This window comes from Camellia sinensis, chromosome 1 (assembly GCF_055761805.1).
Source record: "Camellia sinensis isolate YWXY chromosome 1, ASM5576180v1, whole genome shotgun sequence".
NCBI lineage: Eukaryota > Viridiplantae > Streptophyta > Magnoliopsida > Ericales > Theaceae > Camellia > Camellia sinensis.
This window is the reverse complement of record NC_138961.1, coordinates 19,381,400-19,400,709: the sequence shown is the minus strand read 5'-3', so window position 1 is coordinate 19,400,709 and position 19,310 is coordinate 19,381,400. Positions and strand designations below refer to the sequence as shown.

At 34.3% G+C, this 19,310-nt stretch overlaps 1 protein-coding gene and 1 non-coding gene across 2 annotated transcripts; one reads left to right on the top strand and one right to left on the bottom strand.

Annotated features, from left to right (window-relative positions):
- The first annotated feature begins 391 nt into the window (after positions 1 to 391).
- On the top strand, positions 392 to 6,643 carry LOC114294143 (S-adenosyl-L-methionine-dependent methyltransferases superfamily protein). The gene is made up of 12 exons (XM_028238265.2): positions 392 to 768; positions 895 to 973; positions 1,170 to 1,264; positions 2,377 to 2,448; positions 2,535 to 2,644; positions 2,866 to 2,988; positions 3,086 to 3,178; positions 3,445 to 3,513; positions 4,290 to 4,378; positions 4,484 to 4,581; positions 5,315 to 5,500; positions 6,351 to 6,643. Exons 1-11 carry the CDS (start codon positions 661 to 663, stop codon positions 5,456 to 5,458), a joined length of 1,080 nt encoding a protein of 359 aa, XP_028094066.2. The 5' UTR covers positions 392 to 660; the 3' UTR covers positions 5,459 to 5,500; positions 6,351 to 6,643.
- Positions 6,644 to 11,980: 5,337 nt separating this feature from the next.
- Positions 11,981 to 12,053, bottom strand: TRNAR-UCU (transfer RNA arginine (anticodon UCU)). Its single transcript has one exon. It is a non-coding gene; the product is annotated as a tRNA-Arg (tRNA).
- Between the last annotated feature and the right edge of the window lie 7,257 nt (positions 12,054 to 19,310).

Here is a 19,310-nt window from a genome sequence, read left to right as displayed (position 1 = left end):
TGAAAAACAAAAAAAAAATTTCTTAACTCTAATACAGTAATTTTGGTTATCCAACTAAAATAGGGTCGATTTTTGCTAAGGCCTCGTTTGGGAACAGACTAATTTAGTAATTTTTTGACTATTTGACTAAAAAAGTAGGAAAAAAAGCTTATATGTTTGGGATAACTTTTTGACTAATTACGAAAAGATGTGCAAAAAATAGAGAGAAAAGAGAATCTTTGACTTTTTGGTATGAGTTGTTGGTTTTTTTGGCTAAAATGGTAACTTTTTGATTTTTTTAGCTAAAAAAGTAAGTCCGCAAATGGGCCTTAAGCATTTGGTGGAAATTGAATTACTGTATTGTAATATAAATGAATTTAGAATATATATTGATAATTTTGAATAAAATTTTGAATAAACTGTCATCTGGTTGAAAGAAGTTGAATTCAACGGAATTAATTTTTTTTTTTTCCAGACAAGGAAGGAGGAGGAGGAGGATTTTTTTTCCAGACAAGAAAGGAGGAGGAGGATAAAAAAACACTCAGATTATTAAAACCTTTTTTGAACGAAATTCAGATTAGCGAAACAGTCCCTCAAAATTTACTTGTAATTTTTCTCTCTCTATAGAGGGAGGGGGGGTTTTGGCAAAAACCGGGTAGGGTTTAAAGAGCGAGCGAAGACATGATCAGTGCCATACCCGTTCCCAAGCCGACCGAGTCGACTCACCACCGACTCTTCGAGTTCGCTAAAACTGCTCTCATCAAGATTTTCGTCTCGCCTTACGCCACTGTCTGTGCCCTATTCTCTCTCTCTCTCTCTCTCTCTCTCTCTCTCTCATATATATATATATGTATGTATATGTATTGTGTATGTGTTGGATGAGAGTGAATTGTGTGGTTGTGATTTGCTGTGAAGGTGTGTGATTTGTATTGCGGTGGTGTACCTGATGAAGACAAATGGGACGAAGCTCAAATCGGCCACTACATCGCCATTGGTATATACTATCACTATTTCAATTTCAATTTCAAATTCAAATTGTGGTTCAATTTTTGATAAGATAGAAAAGGGTTCAATTTTTTGTTCGATTTATGTGTTTTCTTTTTGTGGGTTTTTGTTTTCTCTATTTACTTTTTCTCTATACCCACTCTCTTTGATCAATGCTGAACTGTTGTTGATGGAAATGTTGGTAGATGTTGCGCAATCTGGAATTAGTCAAGTTCAGGAAGCATGGGAAAGTCAACGGAAGGCTTACACTTCTGAGTTCTTTGAACTTGATCCCTGCATTGTGAGCTCCTCTCTCTCTCTCTCTCTCTATATATATATATACATATTATTATAAAGCAAACAGTCACGGTGGTGTGGACCAAGCCGGCTCATGCTGTAACTACTTGGAGCAGTTTCTGACCTTATTTAATTGTTTTAATTCGTAATTGTCAATCTAATTGTTTCACTCTTTCGCTGATCAAAAAAATTTGTTTCACTCTCCCACAAGTACTGTGTGCCAACATTACTAATATATATACTGTATACTCTATTATATTAAGAACACTGAGTCTAAAGTTTTCGAAACTTTGTAATTGTTAATTCTTTTAAATACCCATATTGTTAACTGCCTCAAAAACTAGTTATCAATTTCAACACATCTTATTCATTCATCAAATCATTAAAAAACTTAGATGTAGCATTACAAATGCATCGGGTTTACACCCACCACTGGTATATATATGTCGTGTACATAAATTACTGACATTTCATAGCAATGAGATGAAGTTTCACAGTTTTTTTTTTTTTTTTTTTTTTTTCTCCCTCTCTCCTAAAAAAAAGTGGCCACTTGGTCTTGTTCATCATTTGAAGATCAAAATATGCTCAAAATAACAATCAGATGAAATTACACTTGTTGGCATTATCATTAATTTTTTGGTTGTTGACAAGAGCAGAGGCATTTTAGTCATAATATAAATGCAAAGTAAATAGGGTTGGAGGCTGAATGAATTAAAACCATAGCCATTGAGCTAGGCCCAAACATTATACACAACCAAATAAAGTGCTTGAGTTACATCTTGCATATTGAGTTAGGCAAGCAAAATTATTTTAGTGAACTACCCTTGAGATCTTATGAACCCAGCTTATTGCTTACAGTCAGTGGTATCAGATGTGTTTGCATGGATTCTGGTGTGATTTTTATCTGTTAATTAGATGAGCATTTATTAGAGATCTAGGATATCTTGGTTATTTTTCGGCGCACCTTATGCAATGATTTAGACTTCCCCAAGTATTTTGGTAGCTGCATTTAATGATTCTTCTGCTGGTTAATACAGATTTAAAATTACTAACTGTGTTTTAAGTTCGATTTCTATAATTTTTTCTTCTGTACTTCACAATTTATAATTTTTGCAGGAGGATATGGAATCGCGCTTGCAGGACAAGGGCAATATGGCTGACATTGTTTGCTGCATGCAACATTTGCAGGTTCCGAGTGCACTTTCTTTTTAGTGTTTCTTCCTTATATTTCTTTTAAGAAAAAATGAAATTTTAAACTTTATGTCTACTTGCAGTTGTGTTTTGAAACTGAGGAGAAAGCAAGGAGACTTTTACATAATGTGTCATTATTGCTAAAACCAGGGGGCTATTTCTTTGGTATTTGTCCTGACTCATCTACTATATGGTATGACATGATTTGCAAATGATATCTTTTACCTCCTCTCGATCTTTTTCTTGACATTGGAATTTTTCCTATCTTGTCATGATAGCTGTATGAAACAAGGTTTAATGAAAAAATGTATGTGGAGATATACTTTCCTTTTTTGATCAGAGTGCAAGTTTCTGTTGTCACTGTAATTTGCCATTTCATTCATGCTTTGTGAAACTGTGTTTTCCCATTTGCAGGGCAAAGTACCAGAAAAATGTGGAAGCATACCACAACAAGAGCAGTAGCATGAAGCCCAACCTCGTCCCAAATTGCATTCGATCAGAAAGCTATATGATCACTTTTGAAGTCGAGGAAGAGAAGTATATGAGATTGAGCTCATTAGCATGCTTGGTTTTCTTAAAAAAGTTGACCAACATTTGTTTAACTTGGTCACATCAAATGTGTGATTCTTTCCAGGTTCCCGTTTTTTGGAAAGAAATACCAGTTGAAATTTGCTAGTGACATTTCTGCTGAAACCCATTGCTTGGTTCACTTCCCTAGTTTGATCAGGTCATATTTCTATCTTCTAACGTACTTTTTTAATGTATCAATATCATTGATGGCCACATCCGGTTAGGGCCATACCATTTGGAGGCCTCAAGTCAAGCTTCCATGCTGTTTAGGTAATTTCTCTTCCAATGTTTCCAAAGTTGAATGCTTATAGGGGCTCCAAATGTGGAATTCTTGGCGTTGAAATAATACCCGTCTGTATGTTTATTAGTGTTATTCTGACCTTTGAAAGATCTGATAATTAATGATCATAATATGTTTTCCAGGTTGGCGAGGGAGGCTGGTCTTGAGTATGTGGAGATACAAAACTTAACTGAGTTTTATGATGACAACAGGTAAACGGTTCTTCTATCCACTTGGAAATCATCTGGCTTTTCTTTAGTCCTTACAAGGTGTTGTCTACTTCTGTTTCATGCTTTCGTCCTAATCCCTTTACTATAGTTTTGTGCCTTAGCAACTCGTATTCCCTGTAACTGAAAACTAGCCTGGTCAACTAAAGAAGTGACTGCAAGCTTCATTAATCGATTTTACTTTTACTAGTCAAATGTGCTGAAACTGGAAACTATAGTGTCCCCAGAAGCATCAAGGGCTCTTGCAATAGACTTATTATTAAGGACCACATTGTTTGATCACCAATTATCCCAAAAGTTGAAGCGGTTAGGAAATTGGCCCAACAACAATGTATATCAAGCTATTCAACACCCTCCCATCTCGCACGTTGAGATGTAAACAGAGAACCGAACAGAAAGAGAATCAGACAACAAGAAGAAACCAAACAGAACGATAAGCGGACAACTAAAGAAGAAACCAAACAGTGCTTTCTTGTCAATAAAATTTTTCTGTTGCTGATCAAACAACAAAAAAAAAAAAAAAAAGAAACCAAATAGGGACTAAATACCATATGCCAACAGAAAGACTTCGACCCAAGACCTCTCTCAAACTGTGCCCTAATATAATACCATGTTAGATCACCAATTGTCTCAAAAGTTTAAGCTGTTAAGAAATGGGCCTAATAATGTATATTAAGCTAGTCAACACACATTACCTTTTCCTAACTTTATGTAAGTTCGAAGTTGCTGACTTTTTTACCCTCATTTACTTGGCTCGAAAGAGCACAGTTTGCAGGCATGCTACTTGATGCTGGTCCCAGTCTTGTGGATCCCAGAGGAAGACTTCTTCCTAGATCATATGATGTGTTAGGTGATGCCCCTCGCCATCTTTTGTACATGCATAATTCCATCAAACTTGAACATGTCACCATTTAATTCTTAAGTTGTCGTTCCTGTGGTATTTTTGTTTTTGCAGGTCTTTATACCACATTTGTGTTTCAAAAGCCGGATCCAGATATTGCTCCCCCTCTCATGACTCCTTTACTGCAAGATGGGAGTCATAATCATGATGAGGCAAGTCTTAACATTAATAGGAAGGCTATGATGTGAGCGTGCCATAATGCATAGAGGCATAGCTTTCTCATAACCAATTAATTATCCTCTAAGTAAAACAGTAAAACTGAAAGAGAAACAAAAGGAGGAAGATTTCTCACTGGCTCGACATTTTTTTGTCCACTAAAAAATGGGTAGAAACATGGACAAGGAAGGAAAGCTACTTTTATGGTTTTGCCCTTGAAATAACACCCTTTTGTTTAATAGAAGGGTATAGTGGCAAAATCAAACAATAATCTGTTCCTTGTTGCTCATCCTAACATTGGGAAAGAGTTCTTTTTTGTAGGGATACCCGTCCTAGTCCCTCCTACCTTTCCTTCTAATTTCCTATCACTCATTCCAAACAGAGCACAACGTTCAAAATTTTTTTGAACTTCATACAATGAAGAAGGGTTAAGTATCACTTTCATGATACATTGACCAACCAAAAGTTTTGTAGAACACCTACAATATTGCCTCTATGACCTCTATGTGACTTAACTACCATTTTAAATCCTCAATGATAAGAAATGCTAGCACCACAAGAAGTTTATGGTGCACCATATTAATAAATACAGCATAATTGGTATACAATTGTCATGATCCACTTTCTCCATGTGGTAGCAAAATCGTTCCTTCACAAGACAATATTCAATTGAAATTTGATGCTGAAGTTTGACCCCTTCTCATTTCTTTGTTGCTTTTGATGTTGTAGAGAGAGTGGCAAGGTAGTGTTTGGAGAGATGATGAGAAGAATGGACAAACAGAGCCGCCATCACTTGCACTGAGCAAGATAACTGAGCAGAAAGGGATTTTAGGTCCAGGACCAGCAGATCTACGTTTTTCAGAGGCTCTCTGACCTGGTTGTGGCTTGAAGCTAATGGGATAAAAGCGGAGGGAGGTAACTGCTGTTTACTTCCGTTGTTGCTTGTGTAGACTAATCATGTAGCTAATCGTTGTTTACTTCCATTGTTGCTTGTGTAGACTAATCATGTATGTGTAGTTGTAGAAGGGGTAGGAAAGGATCAGTTTATTGTTAGCTTAATTGTGCATCTGATATGAAGCCACACATTTTTTTTAATGAATCAATAAAGAGACGGGAGCTTTCTGCATTTGAGATTTCAACAAAAAGCATGATTCCTATGTCGTGTTTGTAAATATTATTCTCCACTCTGTATCTGCAACTCTGTTTTGCTATTGTAAATGCGAAATTGTTTTATTGCAATTTTTAGAAGACATGTCAGCCTTTCGTGTTCACAAGCTTATTAGTGAGAAAATAACTCCCTCCAATTTAATTGCTTTTGATTTATCCCAAAAGAAAATTTGTTGATACCCTGTAAAGAGTGCTTTGCCCCAAGTTCAATTAATCAATATTGCTTTTGGGGATTTATACCCCTGTGCACCCTCCTCCTCACCGTGCTAGATTACATGATTTTCTGCATGAATTCTCCCTCTGTGCTAAGGAGTTTGTAACTGCAATTCCCCATGCTCGCATGTGCGCACACACGAAAGAAGGGAGGAGGAAATACCAAGTAATGCACCGACAATTGCTAGAATTACATTGCTTTTGATGTTCAATATTATAGGACTTCTTTTTCTTTGTTCTTTTTTCTTTTTCTATGACTTTGATCAAGATGAACTCAAGAAAGACATAGATTGATGATAGCCAACCATTTTTTTAGCTGACTAATTGTGAAAATGGTGTATCATCAGAACTCAATTTTTTTATTTTTTATTTTTTATTATATCAGAATCTGATTTTGATGATGGTGACTAGTCCAGTCCATGGTTGGTGGTTGACGCTATTTCGGATTTTTTGGGGGTCAGAATTTGACTCCGATGGTTGTGATTCTCGTCTGCTCCTTATGGTTACTGCATGATGCACAAATCGTGGTCGCGAACTCCTTGATTCAAATTTAGCTTAGTCATACATAGTGCCGTAAAATAAACTGTTTATTTATTGTAAATTAAAATTTTGTTTGAGATTAATTCAGTTATAGAAACAATTTATCTTAATTTGAAAATGTATCCACGGTTAGTTTTATGAGTTTTGGCTGAACTTGATTTCATATGTGATTACTTATGGTTGTTTTATTTCAAAACCAAAATACCCATTATTTTTATTTGTAAATCACTCTTTCTAAATGAAACATAAATTTGTATCTTAATTAATGGCCAGCATTTTCTAGCCTTTAATTTTTTTCGCTTTGGGATCCATGTACGGATTGCCTTTCATTTGAATTTGGAAATAAGGCCTAGTTTGGGAAGACTAAATAAGTGTATTTTTTGACTTTTTATGAAATATAAGTTGGGTTTGGATTGGGTTTGAAGTGATGTGCTAGAGAGGTGATGTAACTTAAATAAGATGATATGACTTAAATAGGATAGTGACTTTTTAACTTTTTATCTTTTTTCAATCATGCCAAACTTGGCCTAAATATGTAGCTCATCTAAATCTATATCTTATATATTATATAAGAAAAAAGGAATTTTTAACTCACAAATTTTATGAAAGTTTCAATATTTCAATCTTAATTTTTTAATTTTTTGGTTAAAAAAAAAAAAAGTTCAGCACTTATTGATTTCTCTTAGCCCATGTTTGGCAAGTGGGTTTGCAGGCTTTTTTGGCTATTTTAACCACAAAAAACAAAATAGGCTATTTTAGCCATAACAAACAAAACATCACATCCAACCCATAATCATTACATTCTTCTCTCACAAAAAAACTCAAAAAAGCCAACAAGTCAAAAAGTCCTTCCCAAACCAAGCTTTTAAGCTCAGGCTAAAATAGCCAAAAAGTTAAAAAGCCAACTCACTTCCCAAACGGAGGCTTAAGCATTTTTGACTTCTCTCATACACATTTTTTTCAACTTCTCTCATACACATCTTTTTCAACTTCTCTCATATTTATTGCAGCCTTTTCACTTCTATCACATAATTCTTCACTTTTAACTTCTTCCATACTTATTGCAACCTTTTCCACTTTTACCGGTAGCACTTCTATCTATAACACATAATTCTTCACGTATGTTTTATACTAGAAAGACAAACCAAGTCATGACAAATAAAGATGAAAAGGAAGTTTGAAAGCTTGTAAGTAATCTTTTCATTTATTTTTTAAAAGTTTTTTTTCATCTATTTATTTTTATTATGAGAAAAATGTGATTATAGTTAGATAAACATAAATAGTTACAAAGATAACATAACAACTGTTAAACAATCCAACTTAAATCTAAATACTCAACCATTCTTTTCAAGTGTTCGGCATATCTATATTTAAAAAAAAAAAAAAGTAGTGGTTTGTGTTTTGTCTAGCAAAAAAAAAATTTATAATTTGATTTTTTAATATGATTGTAATTAGTTCAATTTTTTTTTTTTTTTAATGTAATTGTATTGTCGTTAGTTCAATAGTTCTTGTTTTTTTCATTTATTTTTTTTCTTATGCGAAAAATGTGATTGTAGTTAGATAAACATGAACCGTCACAAAGATAGCATAACAATTGTAAAACAACCAAATTTAAACTCAAATACTCAATCATTCTTTCCATTGGTTCGGCATATCTACACTAAAAAAAAAAAAAAAAAAAAATTGTGATTTTTATTTTGTCTAGCAACAAAAAATTTATAATTTGATTTTTTAACTTACGGTGTTTTTTAAAAAAAATTATTGTGTTTTTTAACTATCAATTGACTTAATTTGTGATTTGATTTTTTCACTGTGTTTTTTAAAGGAAAAAAAAATGATTGTAAATGATTGTATTTTGTCTAGCAAAACAAAATTTATAATTTGGTTTGTTTAACTCAGTGTATTTTTTGAAAAAAAAAATATTGTGTTTTTTAACTATCAATTGATTGCATTGCTTTTTTATATTTTTTTATTATGAGCAAAAATATTATTGTGTTTTTCACACTCCGTTTTGATCACATTTTTTAACTGATTGTGTTTTTTTACACACTATTTTGATCACATGAAGAGAAAAAAAATTTGTTTGGATTGTGACAATCGTTGCGTTTTTTGAAACAAAAATGGATTGTATTCATTACTATTAATGATAATTAGATTGTATTTTGTCTTGAAAAAAAAATTATAATTTGGTTTTTTTTTTTTAACTCACTGTGTTTTTTGAAAAAATAAACGATTGTGTTTTATTAATTGTCAATTGACTTAATTTGTGATTAGGATTTTAACTAACTGTATTTTTTGAAAAAAAAAATAATAATTGTGCTTTTTAACTACTAATTGACTTCATCGCTTTTTTTTTTTTAATATGAAAAAAAATGTGACTGTATTTTTTTACACTCAATTTTGATCACACGGTGAATTTTTTTAACTGATTGTGTTTTTTTACACTCCATTTCGATCACATGATGAGGAAAAAATTTTGTTTGCGTTGTGACAATCTCTATGTTTTTACAGGATGGAACGTGATACAGTTACTGCCAAAATCAATCGACTATCTTGAAAAAAAAAAATTACTCATTTCACACCAGACTGATCATGATGATCCCATATTCAAGGATAAATTGAGACAACTTAAAAAAGAAGCACGTCGATTAAAAGTATGTGTTATACGTGACAAACAATTGCATTATAGAACGAATGTTCAGAATGTCACAAGTTAGCTTTGAAGTATTATCATTTTCATATATATTGATTTCTTATTAATTTTTATACTAAATATATATATATATATATATATTTTGTTACAATTTAAAACACAGGAGTTGTTGTTCCTTTTACACAAGAGGGTGTTCACTTCTACCAAAACGTTTCAAGAGTCACCACATTGACAAACAATACTAATGTCCAAAATGGTAAGAACCTCAAGTAATAATATTTTTTAATTATGATTCTTTTATATTATAACTTGTAAATACTAATATCTGCTACTTTCATAACGAATGCTAATAATTATATTGTTTATATTTTTCATGAAAATTATATGATATAATAGTCATGCCTCCCAAAACTGAGGAAGAAGGTACGAAATATTATTTATATTAATTTTACAATTATGATTTATTTAACAATATTCTTATAACTTCAAAAAAGTAATGATTTTATACTAATTATTTTATTCATGTAAATCTAAATAAAGGAATTGTTATATTCCCGATATCTGAGGGTGTTTAGATACATAACGATACTTCAGAAGTCGCAATGGTAATGAATAATAATATTATCCTACAATAAGGTAAACACTAACATATATATAGATTTTATACTTATGATTTTTTAAAATTATAATTTCCGATACTTATATTGTTTATTTTTTTATCCAATTAGATGACGGGATAGTCATGTCTCAAAATTTGGACGGCATTATGGAGATTTATTACAGGAAACTATAATAGCGAATAATAATGTTGTCACAGAAGAATAAAGTAATAATTATTATTTGTATTAATTTTAGAATTATGATTTATTTGACAATATTATCATAACTTCAAATAATAAATGATTTGACACTAAATATTTTATTCATACAAATTCAAATAAAGGAATTGTTATGTTTCCAATATCTGAGGGTGTTCACATACATAAAAATATTTCGGAAGTTACAAGGGTGGTGAATAATAAGATTATCCTACCATAAGGTAAACGCTAATATATATATATATATATATATAAATATTTTTAATTATAATTTTTAAAATTATAATTGTCAATAATTGATATTCACGAACCTTTAAATTAAATATTAATTTATAAATTATTTTAGATGATGGAATAGTCATGCCCATCATATCTAAGGACATTCAGTTGCATGGAGATATCTCAGAAGTCACAATGACAACAAATATTAGTTCCACAATAAGGTAAGAATAAACTATTGTGTTATTTATTTTTCCATATTATTTGTACATGACTCATAATTTTATACTTATCTCATTACTATTCTCATTGTATTATTTTACAAAAGTTCATTAATGCCAACTCTTGCAATTTAAAGATACATTGTCTCATTACATATGTAATAATCATTTAAAAAAAATTTGTGCTTGTGTTTTTTTCAACTGATTGTGTTTTTTTTTTTCAAAAAAATGATTCAGTTTGTTTGATTTAGATTTTTAGGATTCACTTTTCAAAAAATTAAAATTTTTGTTTTTTGTATTTTTTTTCTTTTCACTAAATTTTTTTAATATTTTAAGCAATTTTTTTAAAATTTTTAGATACACCTAACATAAATACACTTAAAAAACATAATATTACCTTAAAAAAAAATTTGTCCTTGTGTTTTTTTAACTGATTGTATTTTTTTGAAAAAAAAAATAATAATTCAATTTTTTGGTTTGGATTTTCAGGATTCACTTTTCAGAAATTAAAATTTTTTATTTTTCGTATTTTTTTTATTTTCACTAAATTTTTTTAATATTTTAAGATTTTTTAAAAAAAAATTTAGATATACCAAACATAAATAAACTTAAAAAATATAATATTTGTAAAGATCTCTCAAAGATTTCCCTCCCATGCCATTGTCATCTTTGCAAGGTGCTCAATTTGTGGCAAACAGGCTCATCAGAGAAGAGATAAAGTATGATAGTGTTTCGGAAAAACAATTATTCAATGAATTACATTCTAATTTAAATATTGATCAATTAGAAGTTTATGATACCATATTCGAACAAATTGATATTGTCAATCTTTAGATTGATTTGTGCAAAAGTTGCTATCAAAAAGTTAAATATCATTATGGTCACATTGTTTGTCGTCGACTAGATTGTGCACCGTACGTGACTTTTATTTTAAATATAGATTGGTCTGAAGAATGTCTATAATTTTTAGAAGGTAAAAATATATATATATATATATATAATATGTAAGTATAACATTTTTATTTAATAATATTTTATAAATATATAATGTATGTGTTGTTCATCAATTATAATACTAACTATCATATTGACAATGTAATAACACTGACAGAAGACTTACAACAATTTAGATTTTAGTTATAATATATTTTATTTAATCAGTGAATTTCTATCAAATGTAATAAATTTTTATTTTGTATTACTTCAATTATAAAATGTCAATATTTTCTTTTAAAATTACATAGACTTTATGCTAATAATTTAAAAATATATTTAACGTAATTATAAATAACTTTTTTAAAATTTAACCTCATGAATAGCACAGATAATAGGTTAGTTAATAATAAGTTAAAAACACGTAAATTAAGTGCTCATATTAAAATTTCAGTAACAAACTGTCTGTAGTATAACAAACCACAAGAAATTGCATTTTGAGTCTAAGGAAAATGACAAAAATGCATATGGTTTAACTAATGTGCAATAATATTTTAATATTTTTCACTTAAAATCTTGTGTAAATCAAAAAAAAAAAAAAAAGGCAGAGACAGAAGAAGAAAAATGAAAACACGCCCGGTGGGACTCGAACCCACAATCGCCTGATTAGAAGTCAGACGCCTTATCCATTAGGCCACGGGCGCTCCTTAGTTTAAAGATTTCACTTGTTTTATTTTATTTTAAATTTTTATTTCATTTATTCAATATAACATTTTTTTTAATTAAAGTTTTTTAGTTTAAAGAATGAATATAGTGTAGGAATGCATATGTAAAAAAAAAAATGATTAAAAAATTCAAATATCTAAAATCCCATCAGAGATATTCAAACCAATCAATCATATTCATATATAAACCTGGCAAGATTAATTATAAACAATCTTTTATATTGTGCTTATAATCTTCTTTAGTTATTTATTTTTCTTTAATGTGCATAGCAATTTAGGTTTTATTTTGTTTTTTCAACTCAGCTCATTTCTATAAGTGAGTAAATAATTGCCCCACCTTCCTCTCACATGTATTAGAAATTGCGCTTTCATATGCTTGAATGTCAAGAGAAATTTGAGGTGGTATATATTTAGGCTTCACAAATTTGAATAAGGATTTGGAAATAAAAAGGAAGAAAAAAATTAATTTATATTTCATTCACATCTATCTCAAAATTCATAATTCAAACATAACCTTAAAAACACTCAATAATTAAGCACAAGGAAGCAATCTCATTTTACATTTTTATCCTTCAATTAATACCATTTCTTTAATATGTATAATTCCCTACTAAATATTGGAACAAAAATTATGTATCTTTTTTTTTTTTTTGAGAACAGAAACACACACACACACATATATATATATAAGGACAAGCCAAATACAAAGAAAGTGTCAACAATTGTAACAACCCCCATACTGTTTACTGATTTATGACTGATTGATTACCGATAATCACCGATTACTGTTAAACGAAACGGATAAGGACTGATAACTGACTGATAATTGAACTGATTAAAAGTACTGAACTGACTGACTGAAATTGGAAACCGAATGGATCGAGTATATGTTAGTTAAATTGCATTCTATCTGTTTGACTGTATGATTATCTGTTCATGCTTATATGTTTAAACTGCTAATTGAAGGCCTTATCGGCGGCCGAATCCGAAACCGATTAGTGTTCTATGACCCTCGTAAATTATGTGATTTTATTGTACAATTATCTGAAAATTGATTAGGTATGATTAAATTAGATTAAATAAGCTAATTAAAGAGTTAGACTTATTTACCGTTATGCCCTTGAGTGGGCCACTATCTCAATACACACACTTGAGCCTTATGTACACACTTGAAGAACATTTCATCAGCCATTTCTCATTGTGCTTAGCCGACCTAGAGAGAGAGAGAGAGAGAATTGGTTTTCATCTTGAGGAGTTGCTTGGAAATTGAAGAAATTGTTGAGGTTGATTGTTAATTTGAGCTCCCTTCTTGAAATACAAGACTAAAGGTAGCTCCATTGTCTTCTTGTTCATGTTTTAAGTTGACTCTTGCATGGTTCATGTCATATTGATGGAGTGTAGAGCCAAAACATGGTTTAGATGTTGAATTGAAGCTTAATTGTTGCATGCATGTACATATATTGAAGTTTTGAGGTTGTAGTCTATGCTTCCTAACATGCATGTCCATCCTTTGGTTATACTCCATGAGTTCATCTTGTTTTTGAAGGTTTGAGCTCTTTTGAAACAGCATTAAAGCTTTGAAACGGTTTGAATTCATGCATGTTTGCATGTTCATCTTGTGCTTGAAAAATGGTTTAAATTGAGTTTGAATTAAACACCCTTGGGCTTTGATTTCTTAAAATTGAGCTTTGAAACATGATATTCTATGTGTTTATAAATGTTTTCCAGAAAATGGGCCCAAGAGGATTGGCTTTGATGCTTTTGAGCTTGGTTTTGAACCTGGAGCTCGAATCTGGGATTTCCAGATTTCAGTCGTCCGCTCGAGCGGGGGAAGTGCCGCTCGAGCGGGAAAATCGAGCTTCCAGCATCTCTCTGCACTGTTTTACAGTCCGCTCGAGCGGAGGATTGGGCGCTCGAGCGAAGTCTAGTCTCAAGCTAGAGCGGGCGTCGAGCGGAGATTTCACCCATCCAGTACTTTTACAGTACGCTCGAGCGGGAAAGTTTACGCTCGAGCGTGTACCTTTGTTGCATGACCGCTCGAGCGGGGAAACGTGCGCTCGAGCGGGACTCTGTTTTTCCGAAAATGCTTTTAAATGTGCATCTTTGCATCCTCATCCCGTTCTAGGCATTCTTAGGCCTAGTTTAAGGCATCTTGTTGAGGATATAGATGTAGAACACACCGAGGCATTAGGGATTAAGTTGTTATCTTTCCCAACTGTATACCTTAGTGTGTGTTCAACCTGTGAACTGTGTAGGGTTGGCGACTGGGGAAACACGCTCTAGCATACCGTAGCCCAAACTCTGTGAGTAACAATTGTGTAAAGATATGTTCAACTGATATCTTTTGAATACTGAACTGAACTGTTTACTGAACTGGTATTATTTACTGAATGAATGTATGTCCTTTATTTCTGAACTGTACTGTGGCATCCTTAGTACTTACTGTTTACTGTTACTGTTACTGCGACAGAATTCTCTGTCGGTTCCCTCGTTGAACCACTACCGTTTACTGACTGATGGCCATCATTACTGTTCGGTCTTTTAAGACCTACTGTTACTGTTATGCTAATGGATGTACCACATATGACTGTTTACTGTCCTGAACAACTGAAATACTGATTGAATTGAACTGTTTTCATTACTGTGAGGACATTCATTCTAAACCCCTTTACGCTTTATGTTATTCACTGGGCTTTAGCTCACTGCTCATATATATATGTAGGTGTACAGGCACCAGATCGGAGCTAGGAGCGTCAGGGTAACTCCAGTTTTGTCAAGCCAGCCTATGTGCCTCACTGCGAGGTTCCGAGTTGCCATGCTATGGCTCGGGGGCGTTTTGTTGTTTTCCCCCGCCTGTCTTCATACTGTCTAACTGTTCTGTATAGACTGACTGCTTACCGTACTGTTATCAGGGGATTAGGTCCCCGTACTGTGTGACTGTAAATTTTGTATAGACTGTACTGTTGTATGTGAATGCATGAAAAATCTTTTGGCATTCAGATTGTCACAGCTCAATGGACACTATTTACTTACTGTATTGGCTTCCGCCAGGCCCTGTACTCTGTTTTACTGTATTACTGTTCTGCAGGCCTTCGGTAATCCCGGATTACTGGCCGGTTACGGTGCTAAACCCATAGGGCCGGGTTTGGGTCGTGACAGAGTGGTATCAGAGCGATACTTACCACGAGTTATACTGCACACACGTGTCCAAACGAGCTATAGGGTGTCCTAGAAAAGTGATTAGGGCATTTCATGAACTTGAAAATTATGACTGAATATCTGCTAATGTGTTAAACTGGTAAACAAATGACTGCTTATGTTTAAAACTGTTATAACTGCTTATAGTGAAATGGACAATGCAAATGAACCTGAGTCCTCATCTACTGAGGCAAGAATGGAAAGAATGGAAAGAATGATAGAACTGATAACTGCTAGACTTGAACAACAACAGAACCAACCGCCCCCACCTCCTCCTCCTCCGGTACAGCCGGAGCCTAATGTGAATGTGAATGATGGGGATATTATTGCTCTCACCCATAAATTCAGCAAGATGAAACCACCATCCTTTCAGGGAGGATTGGAACCGCTAAAGGCTGAAGCTTGGGTGCTTGAGACAGAAAAACTATTTGAAGTGTTTCCGTGCTCAGAAGCGAATAAAGTATTGTTAGCTACCTTCACCCTTCAAGAAGAAGCTAGAAGGTGGTGGATGTTGATCCGCGACACAAATACTGTTTTGACTTGGGCTCAGTTCAAGGAGTCCTTCTTTGAAAAATATTTCCCACAGTGTGTCAGGGATAGGAAAGTGACTGAATTCGAACAGCTGAAGTAGGGCACCATGTCCGTTGCGGAATATGAAACAAAATTTACTGAGCTTGCCCGTTATGCACCGCATATGGTGGATACGGAGTATAAGAAGGCCAGAAAATTTGAAGGTGGCCTTAATGTTGCAATCCTTGACCGAATAAATGTCTTGAAACTACCGACTTTTGTGGGTGTTCTCGACCGAGCGTTGATGGCTGAGTCGAACATTGCAGCAGTGAAACAATCTGAAACACCAACAACTGAATGGCATGGAAAAAGGCAGGGTTTCAAATTTAAGAAAGGCAAGCACAACCCAGCCAACAAGAAACAGAATACGGGGTCAACAACTAGCCCCAGCCAAGGGAGTGGGTTTATTCCACCCTGCTCTGTATGTGGTAACAAGCATAAGGGGGTCTGCTACAGAATATCTGGAGCCTGTTACAGGTGTGGCAAGGTGGGCCACATGGTTAAAGACTGCCCCTCTGCTCCACAAGCCAGTGGCAAAGCTGCAGCCAGCGGCGCAGCATCAAACGCTCCACCAAAACCGAACCCTAAAGCTACCGGGAAAGAGCCTGTGAGGCAAGGCCGAGTGTTCGCACTAGTACCGGGAGATGTGCAGAATACCGAGACCGTTGTGTCAGGTATTCTCTCTATCTGTACTCAAAATGCATATGTACTGATTGATTCGGGGTCTACGCATTCATATGTGTCGCATGCCTTTTCACGAAAATTGAATAGACCCTTGGAACCCATGAACTACCTGTTAGCTGTATCATCACCCGTAGGAGGATCTATGACCTGTGCCTATATGTATCCTGCTTGTGAAATTATTGTTGAAGATGCACATCTGTTTATCGATTTACTGCCATTGAACATTGATCATTTTGATGTAATATTGGGGATGGATTGGTTACAAAAATATCATGCCACTATTGACTGTGTGACCAAGCAAGTTGTTTTCCGTCCACCTGGTTTGCCTGAATTTGTGTTTAATGGGAGTGGAGTAGTACCTCCTCCGTATCTGATTTCGTCTGTGAAAGCTGTTAAACTGATTAGAAAGGGATGTAAAGGATATTTGTGTTCTGTATTGACTGTATCTACTGATGTTAATGTTAATATAAACTGTATTCCTATAGTCAGAGAATTCCCAAACGTTTTTCCAGAGAATTTGCCAGGGGATTTGATTGACAGGGAGATTGAATTCACCGTGGATGTGATTCCCGGAACACAACCAGTTTCTAAAGCTCCCTACCGAATGGCTCCAACTGAACTGAAGGAGTTGAAAGTGCAACTACAGGAACTACTGGATAAGAAGTTCATCAGGCCTAGCACTTCGCCATGGGGTGCGCCTGTTTTGTTTGTAAAGAAGAAAGATGGCTCGTTGAGGTTGTGTATAGACTACCGTGAACTGAACAAGGTAACTGTGAAAAATAAATACCCTTTGCCACGTATTGATGACTTATTTGATCAGTTACAGGGTGCACAAGTGTTTTCCAAGATTGATCTCAGATCAGGATACCATCAACTGAAGGTTAAACCGGAAGACATTGATAAAACTGCTTTTAGAACAAGGTATGGACACTACGAATTTTTGGTTATGCCTTTTGGAGTCACGAATGCCCCTGCTGCTTTTATGGACCTCATGAACAGAATTTTTAAACCATACCTTGATGACTTTATTGTTGTATTTATCGACGACATATTGATTTACTCCGAAAGTGTAGAACAACATGAACATCATCTGAGACTTGCCCTGCAAACCTTAAGAGAACAGAAACTGTATGCTAAACTGTCTAAATGTGAATTTTGGCTTGACCATGTTATGTTTTTGGGGCATGTTGTTAGCAAAGATGGGATTTCTGTTGATCCGCAGAAAATTGAAGCTGTAGTGAACTGGCCTAGACCAACAAATGTGACTGAAGTCCGAAGCTTTTTGGGATTGGCTGGATATTACAGAAGATTTGTCAAAGATTTCTCCAAAATTGCTCTACCATTGACTCAGTTAACTCAGAAGGGGACATCATTTGACTGGACTGACCAAAGAGAATCTGCGTTCCAGGAGTTGAAAACTCGATTAGTGACTGCACCAGTTCTTACCTTACCTTCAGGTACGGATGGCTATACTGTATTTAGTGATGCTTCTCATAAGGGTTTGGGGTGTGTTTTAATGCAGAATGGGAAAGTAATTGCCTATGCTTCCCGTCAACTGAGACCGCATGAAAAGAACTACCCGACCCATGATCTGGAACTTGCTGCAGTAGTATTTGCACTGAAAATCTGGCGTCACTATCTGTACGGGGTGACATGTGAAGTATATACCGACCACAAGAGTTTGAAATATTTCTTCACACAGAAAGAACTAAACATGAGACAGCGGAGATGGCTAGAACTGATTAAAGACTATGACCTACAGATATTGTACCATCCGGGAAAGGCCAATACCGTTGCCGATGCATTGAGTCAGAAATCGATTGGGAACTTAGCATGTTTGCTTACAGGACAGAAAGAGTTGCTTTGTGACCTTGAAAGATCTGAAATTGAAATTGTTTTACGAGAACAAGGTGGAACCTTAGCTGCTATTTCTGCCCAACCAGCACTGATTGAAGAGATTAAAGAGAAACAGCAACTGGATGACTTCTTGAAGAAGATCATCGAGGAAAGAGAATCCAAACCGAGACCGGGATTCAAATTTGAGAATACTGTACTGAAATTTCAAGGAAGACTGTGTGTACCGAATGATATTGAACTGAAAAGAAGAGTTCTGCATGATGGCCACAATTCGAAATTGTCTATCCATCCGGGGAATACGAAAATGTACCAAGATCTGAAACAGAATTTCTGGTGGCCGGGAATGAAGAAAGAAATTGCTGATTTTGTATCCAAATGTCTTCATTGCAAAACAGGTCAAAGCTGAACATCAACGACCTGCCGGATTATTGCAACCCCTACCCATACCAGAGTGGAAATGGGAGCATATCACGATGGATTTTATCGTTGGATTACCTCGCTCCAGAAAAGGTATGGATTCAATTTGGGTTATTGTTGATAGACTAACCAAATCTGCTCACTTCTTACCTGTCAAGACGATTTATAATGCGGACAAATTGGCTGTTATCTATATTGATGAAATTGTGAGACTGCATGGAGTGCCTGTGTCTATTGTTTCTGACAGGGATTCGAAGTTTACATCGAGGTTTTGGCAAAGCCTACAGACTGCATTGGGTACCGAATTGAGGCTGAGTAGTGCCTATCATCCTCAGACAGATGGCCAATCAGAAAGGACCATCCAAACTCTGGAGGATTTACTGAGAATGTGTGTCCTTGATTTTCAGGGAGACTGGGAAAGTCATCTGTCTTTAGTTGAATTCGCCTACAATAACAGCTACCATTCGAGTATTGGTATGGCGCCCTTCGAGGCATTGTATGGCAGAAAAT

Bases quoted from the DNA above. Each gene is read 5' to 3' on its own strand.
- LOC114294143 (XM_028238265.2), top strand. From the start codon at position 661: ATGATCAGTGCCATACCCGTTCCCAAGCCGACCGAGTCGACTCACCAC. The intron at 2,989-3,085 runs GTATATGAGATT...GATTCTTTCCAG, and splicing joins TTTGAAGTCGAGGAAGAGAA to GTTCCCGTTTTTTGGAAAGA. The intron at 4,582-5,314 runs GCAAGTCTTAAC...TTGATGTTGTAG, and splicing joins GGAGTCATAATCATGATGAG to AGAGAGTGGCAAGGTAGTGT.